This window comes from Micropterus dolomieu, linkage group LG21 (assembly GCF_021292245.1).
Source record: "Micropterus dolomieu isolate WLL.071019.BEF.003 ecotype Adirondacks linkage group LG21, ASM2129224v1, whole genome shotgun sequence".
Lineage (NCBI taxonomy): Eukaryota > Metazoa > Chordata > Actinopteri > Centrarchiformes > Centrarchidae > Micropterus > Micropterus dolomieu.
This window is the reverse complement of record NC_060170.1, coordinates 25492679-25513110: the sequence shown is the minus strand read 5'-3', so window position 1 is coordinate 25513110 and position 20432 is coordinate 25492679. Positions and strand designations below refer to the sequence as shown.

The following is a 20432-nucleotide window of genomic DNA, read 5'->3' as shown; positions in this document are numbered from 1 at the left end:
AAGTTAAGTGATGCTCTATCCACCACGAGAGAAGGAGATGGAAGGAGAGGGAAGGGAGCCCGATGAGGAGGTGGGTACTCGGTTCTTATCCAGGAGCTGCCTGGCACTCGTGGGACGGGGGCGGGTGTGATGAAAAGTGGGGGGGAGATGTAGGGATGGAGGGAAGGGAACTTGCGTCGTTGTGTAGGAGGAGGTAGAGGAGGCAATAGTGAGAAGGGATGGGGAAGGGGGTTTGGCTGAGGCGGGGACGCACCGACACGGGGCTAAGTGGCAGCAGAGCCTCACCTCAGGGAGCATTGGCTGGTTCTAAGTGCCAAAAGCAGGGATTAAATGTTCAGGACACGGGCTTAGTTTTAGCATTAATGTTACGTAAGGCCTAAGGTGTTGCCCCAGCGGCTGTTGACATTGAGAGGTTCAGTTCTGCTCAGTGGGTTGTGGGAGGAACAAGGAGGAGGTGGAGGCCAGGAGGCAGGGATCACAGAGGGCAACGCCTCCTTGTTTGGAGCAATGCCCGGGCTGGGTAGTGTCGAATACAAAGACTGGGAGGGGATGATGCTGTCAGCCTGTGATTGAGGTACGCCGACTTGATTGATATCCTTGTCTGGCTGTCTTGTGCCAAGCGCCTTGGTGTTGGCTTGTAATCCTAGTTTGTCTGACAACATCCTTCTTTGTTTTCTACCAGAGGGCAGCTCTTTGTTTTTCTGTCTATGGATGGGTGTGTTTGCGCACAGCAATGCTAAAATGTTTTGGATAGCCTCTTCAGAGCTGCCACAGTTATTTTAGATCTTGTTATTATTATGATGGTGCAGTCCGGCTGTTGTCCTAACTGCCAAATGATGCATTTATGTTTGTATCTCATTTCTTCCATAAGTGGGCGTATTCTAAACCATCAAGTTTTTTGTCATGCATTTCATCATTGTTCAAATTGTATTGTCTCATTTTGTTTTCCATCTTTGTGCAATGGGCGTTTTTGCAGAGAATTTTATAATATACAGAATAATAAGTGTTGCTCTTTAAAAATGTAATATCTTTACTAAATATGTGTTATACATATGGACTCTGAAGGCCCACATCATTATGCTAGTCTTAGCCTTAACTAAACTAAACACTACTGTACTATTGATTTTGAAAGAACCAATCAGGTAGTACACCACCTGTAATTTTCTGTTGCAAATGAAAAGAAATACAGTTATGTTCTACTGCAACAGGCCTTGGTCTGTCACTAAGAGCCACAGTATGCCAGAATGTCCCTATTAAGCGCTTTCATTATCAATGTCCTACTCTCTAGCACAAAGAGGTCAAGTGCATAGCAATGTGCTGCGCTCACCTCAGGGGTTTAGAGCTTTCTTGTGCTTTCTCATGCATGTTACTCAATAAATACATGGATTCAGGTTAGGGAAAATTTAAAAAAAAAAGGAAAGAAGGGGAAAGCAAGTGCATTACAATGTGCATGTATGTGTGCGGGAGTTGTGCAAAGGAGTGAATATGAGAGAGTGAGGAAGAGAGCAAGGGTGTAAGAGAGAAGAGAGAATGATAGAGAGAGAGACTGAGACTGACATGTCTTTTGGTGAAGCGGTGTCATCTTCCACATCAATGTCTGATGCTTGTGCTGCCAGGTGCCGGAAATCTGGTTCAGAAAGGAGAGAAGAGAGAAGAAGGGGAAAGTAGAGAAAAAAAGGCAGGGTAGATGGAGGATTTTTTTTTATGTGACGGCGCTGACAGCTCCCCTGCATTGCACTGAGCTTAAATAATGGGATGCTCATTTGCATAACGAGGGACGTTATCACCTCTACTGTCAAAAGAAAACACAACAACAGTTCTTCTGCTCCTCCCTGAGATAGATTGGGTTGGCCTACTTTAGCACTCTGGAGAGATGCACTGGAGCTCTGGCTTAGCCAAACTCACACAAGAACATACACACACACATGTGTACGCACACACGGACACACAGTCACTCACTCACGCAAACTTTTTGGAGCGCAGCTTTCTTTTTTGCACATGCAGTCCAGCTCATCAGCTGCTGGCCTCCTCTCCTCAAACACGGGTACACACACCCTCAACCATGCACACATAAGCAAACGCAAGTGCATTTATTCAGATGCTCTTCAGATGCACTCCTGGACATGTAACATCTCCAGCTGGATTAAGTTCATGTTGGAATTTTGTTTGATTTCTGTCTCCAAGAAATGTCCTTTTACCAGGTTTCAAAAGATCTCTTTTGGCCCTTTTTCTTCTTTAGTTTTTTGGCTTGTTTTGTCAGAACAAGACGTGACTGAGCTTGATTTTACATCTGTATTCTATCCTGCAACTCATGTCTGCCATTTTGGAGATGAGCTGCAGATAGAGTAGAAAAAGCTGTGTCTTGCAGTTCCACTGTCAATACAGTGCAGTTCGTGGGAAGAAACAAAATGTATTTCTCACTCTGGAGGTAATGTTACAGTGTTGGTGATTAGAGCGTTTAAGTTAGCGGCACTTCCAAAACACTGTCAAACTCTCTGTGAACGAAGCGAGATCCTGACAGCGCTGTCTCCTCTCATAGTCTGTGCTTGGGAAAAAAATGCACAAACTGATTTGCATGATATCGACAGTGAAAAACACAGCGGTTCTCACAACATTGTTGACAGATTCTTTGTCTTTCTTCACCCTCCCTTGTGGCTGCCGTGATGCTACTTTTATTTTTTTTTTTCTCTCAGTATTTTGCCATATTTCATTTCATTTAATGCTCATCCTCTCCTCCCCCTCTCCATTTCTTTCTTGCAGGTACGGATGCTGGAATCTTTGACTTGATTGGAACAAATAGAAAGCAGAAAAAAGACAGATTAAGAAAGAGCAGAAGAGTGAAGAGAAAGAAGAAGAAAGAGGAGAGTGAAGAAAGCATAAAGTTCTTTAGAAAGAGGAGAGAAAGAAAGAGACGGGGACGATGGGGAGGAAAAAGATTCAGATCACGCGGATTATGGATGAACGCAACAGACAGGTAAGTCCCGGGGGGATGGGAGGATGGATGAGTATGAGGGTGGGGAAGAGGAGGGGTGGAGGAGGGAGGAAGGAGAAACACCCTACACCCCACATAGTCCTCAACAATGAAGGTCTTCTGGGAGTCTAGGCAATATGAGAACTGGGCACCAGAGAAGTGTTTGCGGGGATATTGCTTTGGGTGGGAGAGTTCCATTGGCTTATAATGGCAGGTTTGTTTTTTGTAACAAACCAGTGTGTGGGCACCAGGAGGATTTTTCCAAAAAGGGATTTGCATGAGAACATTTGTAATTCTCAAAAACCATTCTGCATATCAATACACACTCTGAGGGCTGCGGCCTACACACAACTGTAGCACCCTTCACACACCCAACCTCTCACACCATGCCACTCAGTTTAGCTCGCTAGCAGTGGAATATTACCGGACAGAGGGTGGTAGCACTGGAGAGGCAGGGTGGGAGAAAACATAAAACAACCAAACAGAGATGGGTCTTAAGTGACACACTGGACTGGGCCAACAGGGTGGAGATGAAGGGCAGCCTGGGAGACAAACACTGAATCAGTATTTTATTTATTATCATTATTATTTTTTGACAATAATAAATATAAAATAATAAATTAGTGACAGTGGAAGTGTTGTAGCGTTCCCCTGCATAGCACAAGAGATACATTTTTAACAAGTGATACTGTACATAGCTTGAAAAAATTATATCAAATAACAAACCTAACAACAATGGAATTCTTGCACACTTTTTAGCAACAGCTGGCAATACTTCAGGCAGACATAATAAATGGTGGACGGCGTGATTCAAGCAGACACTGCTGTCTGTGGCAGGAAATAGATAGAGACAGAGCTCTCTCACTGCCCTCGAGGCCCACAATTGATCACTTCCTGTGGCACGACTGACCACTGACACTTTGTCAGCTTCCTGGCAGCCCAATTGGATCCATACGCTTCTAACGTGGCCCCTGGATTACAGGTCAAACATGCACGCAGGCACACACACGTCGTCTGAACACAAGACCGCTTCATTCCTTTGGCAACATCTTTATCGCTTTATCAAACAGTCATTTTCGTCCAGAGTAAAGCGACATAAAGAGGCTCAAGCTCATGATGCTGGAGAAGTCATTGAATCAGATTGTGACCCCTCTCATGACTCAGCTTAACAAGATGATAGTGAGAAGGGAGTGAGAATATGAGTGTACCTGTGATAAAAAAAAATCCAGTAATCATAATTTTACTCTCTGTGATACACAGCATGCTCATTTAAAAAACAAGGTGCCTTTAGAGTCAAAGCTGCAGCACAAAAGAGAGAGTGAGAAAGATACATGGGAAGAAAGATTTAAAAGACAGTAACAGTAAGCATCTATGTACAGTGTACTGTGATTTATGTATTTGTTATTGAAAGAGAGACAGACAGAGACAGAGGAAGAGCAAGGAGGAGGTCACAGAGTTTTAGATGAGGTCTAAAGCTATCGTGTTGCAGCAGCACCCACAGTTCCTTACCCTATCTCAGTCCTTCTCTCACATCCCACCTTAGACTGGGCCTGCCAGTTGCACCAGGCACTCCGGCTCCTGCGGATAAGGAGGGAAAGAGAGGGAGACAGGAAGGACACCTGAGGGAAATCGATGCCTGAGATATCCGGGCTTTACTTACAGAGAGAAGAGAAGGGAGGAGAGGAGAGGCAGGAGAGAGAAAGGCTTCAGGGAAAGGAAAATCAATATATCACTGGATTTTGTTGTTTTGATCTCTAAATAGATTACTTATTTAGTTGCTTGTTTCAGTCGAAAAGCAATTCCTACTGAAATTATGTCATCAAGTCATGTGGAAAACACCACATGCATGCAGAGCATATTGCATTCAGTGTCATTCAACCTACGGCCTAAATATATGACATCACCACATTTTGTAGAGGCGGACATCACAAGACAGAGACAGACACAGAAACTTAAATTTTCTCCTTAAAAGAAAAAACAGAAAAAACGGAAGCTTTGGCTTTGCATATTTTCACTTCCTTTTTGAGGAAATGTCCCAGAGCCCAAGCCAAATAAACACCAGAGGAATTTGTATAGAGTTGCTTTAAACCTTACATATTTCACATACTTTTACTGTTTGCTTATAAAAAGTGTATTGCCTTCTTCTTAAAGCTCTTCTGCGGTCTTCTATATGCATTTTGTACACAGAAGTATATAATGATAGTGATAGTTATTTAGTTAAAATATGAATATCCAACAGATATGGTACAATTCCTGTCTCTGTACAAATGAGCAATTTTAAGTTATTGTAGCATTCCCCGCTGCGATGGACTGGTAACCTGTCCAGGGTGTACCCCGCCTTTCGCCCGATGTCAGCTGAGATTGGCTCCAGCCCCCCGTGACCCTGTATGCAGGATAAGCGGTTAACAATGGATGGATGGATGGATGTAGCATTCCCGCTGATGTCTACATACACACATCATACTGCAGTCCTCTTTGGTCTTTGGAGTGGCACCACTCTGTGTGGCTGTCAACGCTACCTTTCCACCTACAGGGCTGCACTGCCTCCCAACCCCTGCCCTCCCTGCAGCGGCAGTATGATAGTGGGCAGAGGGCCTGGTTCTCTTTGGGCGGCCACTTTGGGCTGCCACCCCCAGGCCCCAAAACACTTCCCCAGAGCAGGGGCAGAAGGGCCAGGCCTCCCTGGCGTTGACTGGCTGCCCGGAGCTCTGGACACTGGGCAGCAGTGTGTGAGCCCTGGCTCCAAGCCCCCTGACCACTCAGACCCTCTCCCAGCCTCGGGCACATGAAAGAGCCCCCTGTGCCATAAACTCATGGGCTGCAGACATAGAGCAGTCTCTCTTGCCCCAGCTAGCACACACACACACACAGATAGGCATACACACCTACAGTATGAGATGCTTGCACAGGTGTGTGTGTGTGTGTGCGCGTACACACACTGGCATAGATTTGAGACATAGCAGATTATACACTCAGACACACAAATTAAATGGTGTATTTAGTGTCTTGTTTATGCAGCATAGATAAATGCATGGTTGTAAACACATGTACACATCTAAAGCACATCTATCTCTCCGGAGTCGGTCTTGGGGATCGACTAATTTACTGCAATTGGCTCTAATTAGTGTTACCTCTCCAGCCAGTAGACTCACTGGGCTTAATTTAGGATGACTTGTTTGTGTAAATCTATGTGTATGTGTGTGTGTGTGTTGTGGATTCCAAGGGGGAAGGGACCCAGGGCCAAAGGTTAAACATGAATCAGGTCATCAGTGACATGAAGTAAACCAACAGGATCGCCCAACTCCCACAAACAGCAGTCGCACTAACACGTACTTGGCTGGAAGAAGATAAAAAAAACAACATATTTTTATGTTTGCCTACATGTGCTGCTTCTCTCCCCTCACCATGTTAACTACAGCGCTGCAGCTGAAAGAAAGGAGTCTTTTTGTTTCTACGACAAAGCATTCTTCTCTCCAATCAACAGCACTCGGGTGAGAAAATGTGCGAGTGAAATTAACAGCAGGAAAATAATGAGGCCCACTGGGTAGCTACTCACCCCTGCACCCCTCCTCTAATTCCCTGTTTCCCACCTTCTACCATCTCCTTCTTTTACCACAGCAAGTGGCACGCCTCTTTGTCATATGTTCAGTGCTGCGAGACCTTACCTGAAAAGGGCTCAGTAAGCTCTCACCTTCCTTCTGCTGTATTTTTATTCTCCTTTATCCTTCTCAACTTATTTCTTGTTTCGTTTCTCGTTCACATGTTCTTCACGTGGTTCATTTTGCTCTCTCACCTCACTCTAATTTTCACTCACTAGAAAGTCTTAATGGTTTGTCTAGCTTCCTCTCTTTTATTTCCTTTGTCCGCTATACTGCTCATTATGTTGGGCTTTCAAAGTATTTTTAGGTATCAGGGTGTATTTTGAATTTTAAAAAAGTTGTGACATTTTATGACTAATGTCTAATACAAAATGATTTGTAAAAATCAGATTATAAATATTTGTTTGTTGACATGTAATCTGTAGACTGGCAATTTATTGCTATTTTAGATTGGCTTTTAAAAAAAAATATTTTGAGGGAGTGGCTCATGAGCTCATTTATGTTTACTCTCCATATTTCTCTTCCCTCTTTATTTCTAGAAGCAAATTCTGAGCTGTGCTCGTAATAAGAAGACTTCATTTAGTGAAAAGTGGGGTTAATAGGGTCTTCTTGCAGCAGAAACCACTAAAACAATTAGATGCATGGGGACATATCCGTGTGATAATTAGTTTAAACCAATCTGCCCCTGTTTTTTTGTTTTTTTTGTGGAAGCTGATGAAAAGTGAAAACGATGTGCCCTAAGTTTACAATCCCAGCCTCAGTGCCACGACAAAAGTTTATCCACCTCAAATGAATGACAAGAAGGTTATTTTTGTCATTCCGGCCACTAACTTGAGCCTTGCGATGTAACATCCACTTTTTCCAGTTGCGGTTTTTCAGCATAAACAGGAGCATACAGAGAAGTTGCCTAGCCAGCCATTACAGTGCTGTTCTGAAATGTAATTACAAGTTCTGGTAAGAAGGAGAATCTAAACTGGCATGTACTTTAAGACCCCTATAACTAAAATTGGCATAATTAAGACACCACTCAATCAGTTCCAAAGGTTAGCTTTTAACTACTCAAAGTGGACACTTTCAATTCAGACACTGAAATAAAAAATGTTTGCTGCCTCCTATTCCTGCTGTATAATAAAGGTGCACTGAAAACGGATGGTAAGTGGGATTTTGAGAGAGAAGAGCATAGCATATATTAGAGGTGGGACAAAGGCTCTTTTGTCATAATGTCCCTCTTAACAGCTTCTTTGGCTGTGAAGCAGAGTTCAGGCCCAGGTCTGGGGCTCCTCTTATTCCTTTTTCATAAGCACGTGTCTTCCTGCTTGGCCCCTGACAATGGGATAAGTGTTTGTCTCAAGACCAATCGTGCTGCTTCATAGCTGACTGACATCTACGTGTGTGCACGCTTGTGTGTATATGTGTCCCCACATGGCCATGTTTGGTTTGCTAACCAGCAGTTTTTGGTGCCTGTCTCTCCACTCCTCCTCTTCCTCGACCTCCTCCTCCCCCAGGGAAGCAGGCAGGAGGTGGGAAGCAGAAGCGAAGCCATTGTGAAGGGGAAGCCACTGGCCTCTTCCTGTTATGAGAGGAAATGCATACAAATGTGCTTCCTGTGCGTCCGCCCCCTCCCTCTCACCCAAGCAGCAGAATCAACCACTATCCCTCCTTTCTTTTTTGTCCCTCTGTTTATCCTGGGCATTTTTCTCCTTTTATGCCAGAGGAAATGTGACATGTCAATTGTGTAGAGAAGAACTGATTATTTTATTAATATTGTTGTTATGTGTGTTGTTACTGGTCATTTTCTAGTGATAACATACACATAACTACTTATAAATGCACATGCATATATTGTAGAATCAAAAAAAGAAAGGGCAAAATTGTTTTAAAATGTGTAAATTAAAATTAACTAAAGAGAAGCATGTGCTCGGAAAGGGGATGTGATGGTAGCATGTTTAGGTTTTTACAGGGGTGTGTGTCTGAATGCATTTGTGTATGTTTCTGAATCTCTCTTGGGATGGGGTTGCGGAGGAGGATAGGGGTGAACAAATAAGGCTTGTGTGTCACAATGAGTATACATTTTCATGATACATATGCCTGTGAGTGAGTGCCCATTATGTATAAAAGTACTTGAGAGTAATACTAATAAATGCATGTACGTGTATAAGTAGGTATTTGTGTATATATAATAAGTAGAAGGATTTGAAGGACAATCGTGTGCTATCTCTTATTGTTGCCATGAGCTTTTTCATAATTGAGTAATCTCTAGAGGGTTAAGCTGTTGTTGTCAGATTTGCTTAGTGTTCATAGTCAGGAAGTTTACATGCACAAACATTCAAGGAAACTTTGAGATATTCAGGCCAAAATTCTTAATGATTTTTTTAGTTGTAGATGCAGAGCCAGAATGCATAGTGTTGGTTGACATTTGAGACTTGTCCTGATTAATATGTGTTACATATTTTTATGGGGAAGTATCTGTGATAAGTTAAGAATCTTAGCCTCTAACCACTTCATAAGAACACACAGAGACTGTCCTAGATGTTTAAGATGACAGTTTGAAAGTAAAGTATCCCATTAGGCCATAATTTAGCCTTTACCTCAACAATCGCCAAAAATGGTCCACAAAATTTTCCTTGTTGTGTGTGTGAAGATATGTTTCACACCCTGGTTACCAAATGTAAAAAAAAAAAAACACAGTTGCTTTCACGCTCACACACTTACGCCGGCCTCCTTTACCAGTACACACAGTTGCTGTAATGTCATGCTCTCTGTTATTAACATAATGATGTGTCTAACAGCACCCACTGACCAAGGAAACAAAGATTCCACCCACACTGACATACGGGTGGTTTACTATTTTTTTATTATATTTTTTTGTTTAACAACAAGGACAGAGGCCTCATTCAGTGAAAAAAATAGATAGATATTGTCCAACTTGATCCAAATGCTACACACCAGCATCAGAGTTTCAGGTAATTCACTGTATAAATTAGAAATAAAATTTGTGATTTCTGCACAGTAATTTTTAGTTCCCTCACAAACTTTTAGAAATAATGGCACATACTAAAACTGAAAGATCTTTCATTTACTGTGCTGCTTACAAAATTAGTTCATTATCATGATATTTTATGAACATAGACTATAACCTTTTTACTAATGGACAACTTTCTTCTCATAAAGGCATCAAGGGCATCTTTAACTGATTGTAGATCGTGTCTGCCATTCAGAGCATCTGGTTAAAATAACCACTCAGGGTGCAGAGCAGGCGCTCCTTGAATACAGGTCCTGCGCACTAGTTTACCACGGCTGTGTGGGCTGAGAGAGCTGTTTTGAGCTTGCACAGGAAAGGCCACTGGTGACATCACCGGCCTGAATGTTGGTGCGCTAAAAGGGTCACATGACGGCATCATGTGAGGCCATGAAGTCACGACAAAGTAACCTCAAGCAGTGAACTTAAATACTGAATATAAAAATGCAAAGCTGAGATGCAGTACAAATGAGCACATGCCACATGATGTGTGCACCAGAATTCATCATCAAGATAGCATTTATGTGCAAGCCAACTGTCTTTAAAAATATATATAACTGTATATATGCCTGTGTTTTATGGATGTATGTGCATAGTAAAATTAGTAATATATGTGATTTGGATGTAGTAGCTTGTACGTGTCAAACTGAGATGTGGGTGCAGTGTGATATGTATGTAGGTGTTATTGTTTGGTCAGTTAAGGCTCTTCATAATCACACTCATTCTCTTCCTGTGGTGTTGTTAAAGTCAGTCTATGTGTGAATTATAATATGTGGGAAATGCATGCACAGTTCCTCATTTAAAGTGTGAGGCTCAAGACTTTGATTGGATTCTGTTTTTTTCATCTTTACATGTTGAAATGAGAACAGCGAATGAGTTGCTTGTTATACCTTACACTTCTGTGTATGAATGTGTGTGTGTGGTTGTGCTGATGCGTGTGAGTGGTCCACAAATATGTGACCGTTCTGAGCCAGCATGTGGACCTCCCCTTTGAGGCTAGCAGATATGGACCTCTGGGACTCCCAGCCCACTGTGTGTGCCACGTGCCACCTTTTGAAACATTAATGGCCCCAGCAGAGTGTGTGACTGAGTGAGTGGGTGATAACGGAGCTGGGCCGGCAGCTAGCTGTGTCCTGCGTTTGCTCTCGGTGACCCTTGCATCGAAACACCAGGGGAAGACAACACTCTACATGTCCTGTTTCTGAATAGTCCGCTTTGACCTTATGTCCTACAGTCCTATCGTCTTATTTACTCGCTCATGTACGATTTGTACCAAGCTGGCAGACCTCTTCAGGGTACCTTTCAGTTTTGGTCGGCACAGCTCAGAGTGGGTTGGAAATGACAATTAATCTTATTGTCACAAGATACCTTTTGATCATACAGTGTTAAGAATGAGGCTGTTTTTTTCCCATTTCAGTGTGACTGTGTAAATGTCAGCATGATATTTAGAGCCCAGGGGAGCTTTTTCTCCTTATGCCATTGGTGAATCAGATGAGTGTTTGTGCCAAGGTACAGAACCTGACATTGCACACACCGGTTTGTAAGGAGTTAGAATGCTGTGTCTCTGGTTTCAGCCTCTGTAGTCTGACAGCCAGCTCACTGTGACACGATGACGTCACTGGAAAACTTTTAGGTGGGGAAGCTGGTCCAGGATACGTCAGTTCATACAAGGTTTTACCCACTCTCTGTAGAGAGGGAGACAGAGAGAAAGATAGGGTGGAGGTGAGGGATAGTTTGATATTCAGTTTCCCTGGTGCATCCTGGGAGATATCATTTCAGGAAATCCAAAACTATCTATCAATATCCATTCAACCCTATCTCCTCTTTCAGACCTCAGAGTTGTAAAGAGAAAATGTGAAGGGCAATGCATGATAGATTTAATCCGCAAATCTATTCATGCATTGCCCTGATCTACCACACACATAGATCTATTTTTAAAGGCCTTCTTTGTAAGAGCTTTATAGCCCACAGTCTTTACTATTGTATTCAGAACATGTTTGTTTGGAGGTTTTTATTCTGTAATTTTTGGCGCATTTAAGTGTCAGAAGAGAATAGACAAACATGCAATTAATCAACAAACTAAGATCATTAGCTACCAGATGGGCACAGTTCTGGCAGTATTTCCTTTCTGTAAGAAGATTTGTCAATACAGATCTCCAATGTAAATAATACACACAGTCACAGAAGAATAAAGAAAGTTCAATACAGAAAAAAAGCAGTGTTGCACAGAGAGGGAAGCTGGCAGTGGCACATTTTCTCTTTTTTCCCATACAACCAAAGAGCTTACACACATGGTTTGGAAAAGAAACCAGGTGCAGCTCACTGGAATTAACTCACTTTCACTGCTCTAGTTTTGATCCAAACAATAGAGGAATAGAGGCTGTTCTATTTTGACAATGTGGGCACTTGTATGCGTGTATTATTAAAGGTACCAGACTTGGGCCTCACACACACACATACACACACACACACACACACACACACACACACACACACACACACACATGCACACAAACACACATACACACATTCACTTGCGAGCTGCGAGCGAGAAGGCCCCATTAGAGGAGACAATTTCTGTGGTTTAATTTGAGTGCACTGTCACTATTTGAGCACTCGCAAACAGCTACAAGCGCAGTCAGGGAACCCATCCGTTATTTATATCAATGGCTTGTTATTCACTATGAGAGGCGGTTAATTGGGCAACACAACAACTGAACAATGTGTGTTAATGTCGCAGTGAGAAAATAGTATGCCTCAGCTATTTTTTTGATTAATAGTTATAGGTATGTGTATTTATTTTGTGTAAAAGCAGGAGTGAGAGAGCGAGCACATTTCGGCCATATGAAAGGGACGATTTAATGTGACAAATGTTCCGTGATAAAGCTCTGTGTGCTTTGATGTACAAGTAATAACTGATCTTCTTTACCGTTATCTGTCTGAGACAGAGTATTTTCAGTTCCTTAAATGTAAGCCCGGCTTCTTTTTTTTTTCTTTTTTCCTGGTATAGTGGATGGACTGTTACAGTCAGGGTTGTTCAGCATACTTCACTTTCCTTTAATCCCTGAGAACTACTTATTTTAAAGAGGAAAAGTTATTATGTCAGATTTTATTTCCTCATTACAGAATGAAGATGTAGAGGGTGGGGGATTTTTTTGCCATAATTAAATGATTACTACAAATCAGAAAATAAATGTTGATTTGATTGTAGGGCTGCCAGTTTCAGTTCAGTGACTCTATATGTGTGCACATAAAGCTTCAGTCTCTCACTGTGAATAAGAATTATGTATACATTGTTCTCACCTCAGCTAGTCATTATTCTCAAATGTTTTTATCTGCTTCTTTTACCTAGGTGACATTTACAAAGCGAAAGTTTGGCCTGATGAAGAAGGCGTATGAGCTGAGTGTGCTGTGTGACTGTGAGATTGCCCTGATCATCTTCAATAGCACCAACAAGCTATTCCAGTATGCCAGCACAGACATGGACAAGGTCCTGCTTAAATACACCGAGTACAATGAGCCCCATGAGAGCAGGACCAACTCCGATATTGTGGAGGTAAGTTACAAGAAAACACAGACGGCACACATGCATGCACGCACAGATGCGCGGGAGCACACGCGTGCACACACACATGCACGCTCATGCAAACACACAGAAACGTACAAGCAGACAGATGGTTACAGCATTTGTGACTCATTCAGCAACCCTTACTTCTCTCTTTTGGTCTTCACATCTAACATAGAGTAAGAAATAATTGCTCCTATAGTTTCTTCCCCAAGGGTTCAGTCCCAAAATCAATCACTTTTAAAAAAGGTATTTTAAAACTCAAGCATAACATTCATTTCAAGAAAATGTGTTTATTTAAATTGCTTCCTTGTGTTCTGTGTAGACATAGAAGTGGTAGCCTATCATTGATCCAGACCATCCAGACTGTCCCCTGTGGTGTGTAATCACCAGCCCCTGCCCTTGGTGTCTTGTCACCATTGATGTGCCTCTTAGACGAGGATGTTTATCTGACTTGCTATGGACACATGTTGTTAGTGTGGCTCAATGCAATGTTTAACAGCGCTGTCAGGCCAGCCAGTAGGCAGGTAGACAAACCGGGAAATGATGCTGGCACCCTCCAGGATCCTTAAGCTCTCAATGTGAACCTGTTAAGCAACATTCACACAGTAGCTCTGACAAACCTGGTGGGCCACACACACAGATGTGCATGCATTCATGCAGAGTTTATCGCTTTCTCTTCCTCACACACATTTCCACTCACAGCATGCTTGCTGATTAAACTGCACCTGTCCCACAAAGTAATGTTGAATAAATAATATCTTTCATTAAAATGTCACATGTAGTATATTAAATATTATTTTTCTGCTTGTTATATGGATTCTTTAAAGCATTATAAAGAAGATATTGTGTTAAATATGCTAATCCAGATTCCAGCCATTTTTCATTCATGCAACATTACATTAACTAGACAATTCTAGTTGTCATACATACATGTTGTTTGTGTTTCATGATTGAGAATACACAGCCTAGTTTAAGAAATATGTAGAATTAATATTATTTGTAGAAGTGTTTTCAATATAGATGGTATGGTAGACACAACATGTAAATTATTTGTCAGTTTAGAGGTCATAGAAAACCTCAACTGTTTCCATAATTGTTTTTATTGTTTGTTCATGCTCAGTTTGTAATTCAACAAGAACCTGATGGCAGCATGATGTTCATTTGTTACACTTAAGCTTGCAATTGTCAGCTCAGGAAGTGGGGACCAGTGAAATGTAACGAATGTATAAGCTACCTTTAGCACAAACTTACCTATGTTAATATATTTTCAAGTGTCCCTTCACTTCCCACCGGGAACACTCCTGCTATTGGTACACTGCACCTGATTACAAAACGTTTGAATTTACACATTTATATCAAATGTATTTTGCTTTGGAAGAGATTTCACAGTACATTATCCCCATCCTCTATAATTACCTCTTCCTTCATATCATGTTTGAAGGTTAAAAAAAATGTATTGCAACATATTGCAAACTTAACCGTGGTTTGCTGTTGTCATTATTGCTTTTGTTCCATCACCATTTCCATTTGGTGCAGTCAGATATGTACTGTGTTAATATAGTCCATACATCAAGTGATACAGCACTCAACATATAGCTAACCTTAATGATGAAAACGAAGAGAATGGACTGGGTGCATTACCGTGGACAGTATAGAAGCACAAATAAATCCACCAGATACAGCATAACAGCTTCTTTTGTCTTTTTCTTTTTTTTTTTACAATGCAGTATGTGCTCTTCCCTGCCTATAATTCATATTATTGAACCTTTTTCAAATAAGTGGTGTGTCTGGGGCTGTAACTTTGTAAGTTTAAATTATTTTTTTAAAAATGAAATCAGTTTTGTCATAGTTATAATATGTTGTGCAACTGTAACACATTTAATAATCATTAAAGCTGTTAAAATGTATGCTGTGTCCCTAAAGCTTAGTTTGAGTCTTTAGTTTTGAAATCCATATGAACTGCCATATTTTGTGCAAATTAATCATATCAAAGTATATCAGAAGGTTTAAAAATAATCCTCTATGCATTATATAATTTACATTAACCCATTTAGCATCCACTCATATTCCTAGTGTTCCTATAGCACTGATATGTTGTATGCACTAAGCCCTTCAGCCACTGCATAGTCTATAATGTATTATCCCGGCCCAGCTCAACACATGAAGAGAGTTGTCACATGTTTCAGCAAGTGCCTGTGACGAGAGCTCCCTTCTTTGAAGCTCTCTTTTTAACTGTGTCTCCATTAGAGAGCAGAGGATGGCTAACGTGTAAACAGCCGTGTCAGGGGAAGACGCTAAAGAGCCTAGTGGGGGAAGAGTGCTGTGGAGCACTACCTACACTGTGATCCCTGGAGGACTTAGAGCAACTCACAGCGGGAGAAATCGATCTGAAGAGGCCTTCAGCCTTAGCTGCAGCGTGCTAACGGGATTGGCCACAGGGCTGACACTCGCACGTTTAGAATGGGTGGGAGGAGGGTGTGTGGAGGGGGAGGGGGAACGAGGGGAATGGGGGGTTGGATCTCTCCCGCCGAGACTTGTGTGCCGCTGCTAGGCTACGTCACAGGTGCAGGAACGTGGGTGGGTTGAGTTTCGGGGGTGGCAGGAGTGAAGCGGACTTCCTGTTGAGATGATGAGGAGGAGGTCAAGAACAAGATGAACGGCTAGATTTAGGGGTGTAGACAAAATCTAGGTTCACCCACAGAGGAATAATAAGACCTTAAATATGACATCTGATATGTGACATATTTAATTTAAAATTTGTAGGAAGCTCTTGTCTTTAGAAGTATACAAAATGCATGCATCTCTCTCCCTCTGTTGCTGCTGTGCCTGAAGGTGTAGTGGGAGGAGAGGCAGAGGTAGGGGAGCAGAGCTCAGAGTGTGGGCGGCTGGCATAGAGGCCTGCTACATTAGCAATAAAGCTCTATGTAATTAGCATGTCTTTGGTTGATAATTAGCGTTGTTGAGAGAGTGGCACTGAGAGCGTTGCACAGCCTCTCTAGCTACAGCATGTTTACAAGAGGCTGGAGGGCTTTTTTCTTTTTCTCCCTCACTCTACTCTGTTTTTCTTTTTTATCCAGTTTTTTATTGAACATACATAATCTCTAAGATTTTTTTTTGCTTTATGTTAAATCTACATGAGTCAATGGATGTATGTATGTAATAGAGAATTTGGGGGATAGAAAGAGAAGGATGAATAAAGACAGAGAGAGAGAGAGAGAGAGAGAGAGAAAGAGAGAGAGGAGTGGTAGAGAAGGTCTAGATGACTCACTTTTATACAGTCTCAGCTGGGAAAGACACTTCCACAAATATCTGTGAAAGCAAAAGACCAAGAAACCAACGCTAAACCTCCTCTGAGCACAAGTTGTAAAACAAAAGGAGCACTGCTAACCAAAATGGCTACAAGCTATTATTGTGACATTCACAATGCATGACACCCAGAAATCCATAACAATAAACTGAGGACATGTTTTTTCTAATATTTTGAATGCTTCAATTTAATCCCAAACCCCACGTATTCCTAGGTAGCACACAGGGGTATCTAAACAGGCAGAGACCCCCCCCTAAGAGTCTGTAAAACATAGACTACACTGTGTTATCAGCTACTCATGTGGTAAGATCGACTTACTAATTGTTCAAGGAGACATTTTAGCTCATCTAGACTCCTGTAGCTTGATGAAAGCAAACACTGAGGCAGATCTTCCATCACTGAATGTCCAAACGGTTTCCAAGTGTGTTGTCCTGGCAGGTCTACTCTGTGGCTGGCTCCAGATAAAACAGTCAAACATGCAGATAGATTTCCCATACTTGATGTCTGCCAGGCTGGTTTCCTGGACATGTAAATGGCATTAGAATAGGGAGGTGTTGGGAAATGACAAGAGAATAGAGCCATCTCTCCTTTTTTGTCTCTTTGTTCCTGCTTAAGAACAACATCATCATTTTGAGCTGGTTATTGGTTAGTTATTATATTAGTATGGGGGTTGTTAATTGCAAAAGCACATGAAAGAGTCCTTTCTTTCCCCTCCCGATTATTGCAGATCAAGCCCACACCTAAGCGGCACTGGCTGGTTGTTGCTGTGATTGAACCCCAAATCCAACAACACATTTGGGCTGTGCCAAATCCCTGTTCCACAATATGTTTGTTTTCCCCCCTGAAATGCAGAACGCAGGTTTGTGAAACAACTAAAGGGTTAGTGAGTAAGCTGTGATAGGGATTTATATCCCCTCAATGCCTGGATATACCTGAGTGGAAGGAGGGTGCTATAATATTTGTGTGTACTGTATGTGCCTATACAGTATAAGTTATTGTGCCTATACACACACACACACACGCACGTACACACACACACACACGCACACATAAAAGTGTGTTTGGCCTGTGTAAGTGTGTGCTTCACAGCATGGGTGTATGCATGTGTATATACATGGTGACAATTGGCTTGAACCCTGCAGAGCTGATGGCATTGTGATGACCTCAGCCAGCACAGCACACTCTGAAGCCATTGGCTCAAGTATCACATGGAATAGCACATGGCTCCTGGTGCTGAGCTGACCTGCCTGCCTGCTTGCCTACATGCCAGAGGAAAGGCTGTTGGCCAATCCCATTTCCAGCAGATTAACCTAATCTGAAAGTTCAGCTCACCCCGTAATCTTAAACAGCAGCAGCAGGGACTTGCCTCCCCACCTATCCTCAACTAATTTCTCCCCCTTCTTTTCTCTTTCTCTCCCTCTGTCCTCACCTAGAAGGAACTATTGAATGAGAAGGGGGAGGGGAGGGACAGAGGGATAGATGAGTACAAGAAGAGAAGGAGGGAGGGAAAGAGGGATGGAGGGAGGAAGGCTGGTAATTATTTCCAAAGGTCATTCTGTTAATGACTACCCGCTTGGCTAATGAGATTCAGCAAAGCTCCCTCACCATGTTTCACCCCGCGTATGTTTCACCCGTGTGCCGAGATGTGTGAGAAGCACAGGTGTGATTTCATCCCAGTGACAGTACCACTGGAGAGAGGGAAAGAGGGAAAGAGGGAGGGAGGGAAAGTAGGGGGGTGGGGATGGTGTAAATGAAGAAACATAAAGAAAAAGTAAATCATGCGGGTATGTCTGGGAGATAGCAAAAAGAAAACGAGTAATGTAGCATATCCATACCACTGCATGCCTTGCACAATGTTTCACTTAGCAATAAAACATGATTTTCCACACATTCTAATTACTGTTACTAATTTGGCATTTACCTAAAAAAATCCTTCTTTATATATTTAAACAAATTTTTCTCTGCTTTCTCATAATATTCTTGCAAGTCAACAGGACATGTGATCTCCCTCTCTGAAGTGCCAGTGTGCTCATGTTCTGCCTCGCTCTTGCGAAAATATTTTCCAGCATGTGTGCTATTCTATGTGATTATTTGGTTTCTAAACAGCATGGAGAACATTAGCCTTAAGGAGTTTTCTGTGTTGATCGGCTCACTGAATGACTTCTTCTCATGGCTCTCAAATACTGTATAATTACTCCTGCTTGAATGCCTTCACTAATTTATCCTCTACGACTTTGACATGTCTCAGCATCCAAGAGAAATAAGGGAGTCATATCATATCTCCTGTCTTACAGTTGTCCACAGTAATTTTGTGTGGAGTCGTTTTGAGTTTTTTGGAAAGGGTACATGTGGTGTAACATGGGGTGGAGGTAAGGGCTGGGGTTGTCACAGTGCCTCAGTGTTTACTAGTGATGAAGAGATTGGCAACATGGCTTATTTTTCCTTGTGAGCTAAGGATTAAGGTCCGAAGCTTCTTTGACTGACTAAGTAAATTAACCTTGTGACATTGGCAAGCTAACAGTATAGCAGTTTGTTGAAACAAAGACATTGATGACACTCCATGCACATGCTACAACACAAAAATGATGTGAGTTAATATGGTGTTTTATGAATTACATGTTGAAGAGCGGGCGAGAGAAATTGTTCCACTGTCAATAACTTTTCACCTCCACCTTCATATTGTTTATTTACAGTGTTAACAACAACGGTAAAACTGGCTCTAGAAGTCTTTCACAGAGTTACAAGCTTGGTTGGTGGGAAAAATAAACAAGCAACCACATATTACATGTGAAACATCTTTCCAGTGTTCAAAGTGTTGTGAATTCCGCCAACAGATGCGTGCCTTTGTCCCTCGTTTTCCTGTATACACCCCTCTCTGTCCTCTTCAGTTTAGACTTAAAGCTTCAAATAGGAAATAGTTTGTTCTAATGTATAGAAAAGGGCGGTAAAAGCAGACAGCAAAAACATGAGAAATATGTGTCCATATTTTCCTCTAAATGTGTCCACTTTAAGTCACTACATTTCCTTCACACTTCCATATGATTGGCAATATGTACTGAACTCACTACATAAAAACAATTTTGTTAGATGGCCAAAATAAAGCACCACCCCCAATACAACCACTCCCATCATTCTCTTTTATTTGATGTACACTTTTTCTAATAAATGCCTCAAAAACTGGTAGTGGCCTAAAAATAGTGTGTGGTGAAGCTAAAAATAGCTGCCTAGCTGGCGGTCCTTGCTGGGAGAGGGTAGAAGAATAGGCATGGAATCTCTCTCTCTCTTTCCCTCTCTCTCTTTCACTCTCCCATCCTTGTGTTTTAAAAAGGGTGGGTGGGGGTTGTTTTTGAAACCGAGGAGTGAGTAAGCAAAGTGTCAGGGTATTCATTCAGCCTCCGTCTCTCTCTCTCTCTTTCTGAGAATCGACCGTGAAGAGTTGCCCTCAGCGACCACATGCATAAGACCATTGGTCTGAGACCCTGCGGTGCCTGTAAACATTTGATCCCTTGTATAAAGAAGTCTATTATTTAATTCACTTTTCTTTTGTCACACACACTTTACCAAACAGAGACTTTCTATCTGGTTGTTTTCAAATATGTTTTTATTAGAGTGAAAGCACATTTGTGGAAAGTTATAATATCTATGTCAGTAGTATTAAATACATATTTTTTAGCAGGTCTGTCTATGATACAAGTGACAAACCCTGCGAGGTGTAACCCTCACACAACCAATTTAGCCTCCTCACACAACTCAACACTGTCTGCTCTAAGTTTTAGGCTGGCACACTAGAACACATCTGTCTGCGGCGCCAGCCACATACATAAAGAGAGCAAGTTTAATGAGTTTCTGTTTTATAGACTATATGCCTCTTCCACTTTTTAAGAGGGGCTAAAAGCAAGATGAGAGATAATGTATATGACCTAAAGGCTGAGCATTTTATTCCACATCAGACACCCGCTGCCTAGGAA

At 41.9% G+C, this 20432-nt stretch overlaps 1 protein-coding gene across 6 annotated transcripts in view; it reads left to right on the top strand.

Annotated features, from left to right (window-relative positions):
* The window catches only part of mef2cb (myocyte enhancer factor 2cb), a 64362-nt gene that overhangs the window by 20581 nt on the left and 23349 nt on the right, over window positions 1–20432 (top strand). For all 6 annotated transcript variants that reach the window (XM_046035108.1, XM_046035106.1, XM_046035105.1 and 3 more), the window contains exons 2-3: window positions 2761–2974; window positions 12942–13145. In XM_046035108.1, the coding sequence (XP_045891064.1) occupies window positions 2921–2974; window positions 12942–13145 (258 nt within the window). In that variant the 5' untranslated portion in view covers window positions 2761–2920. The remainder of the gene's footprint in view (window positions 1–2760; window positions 2975–12941; window positions 13146–20432) is intronic.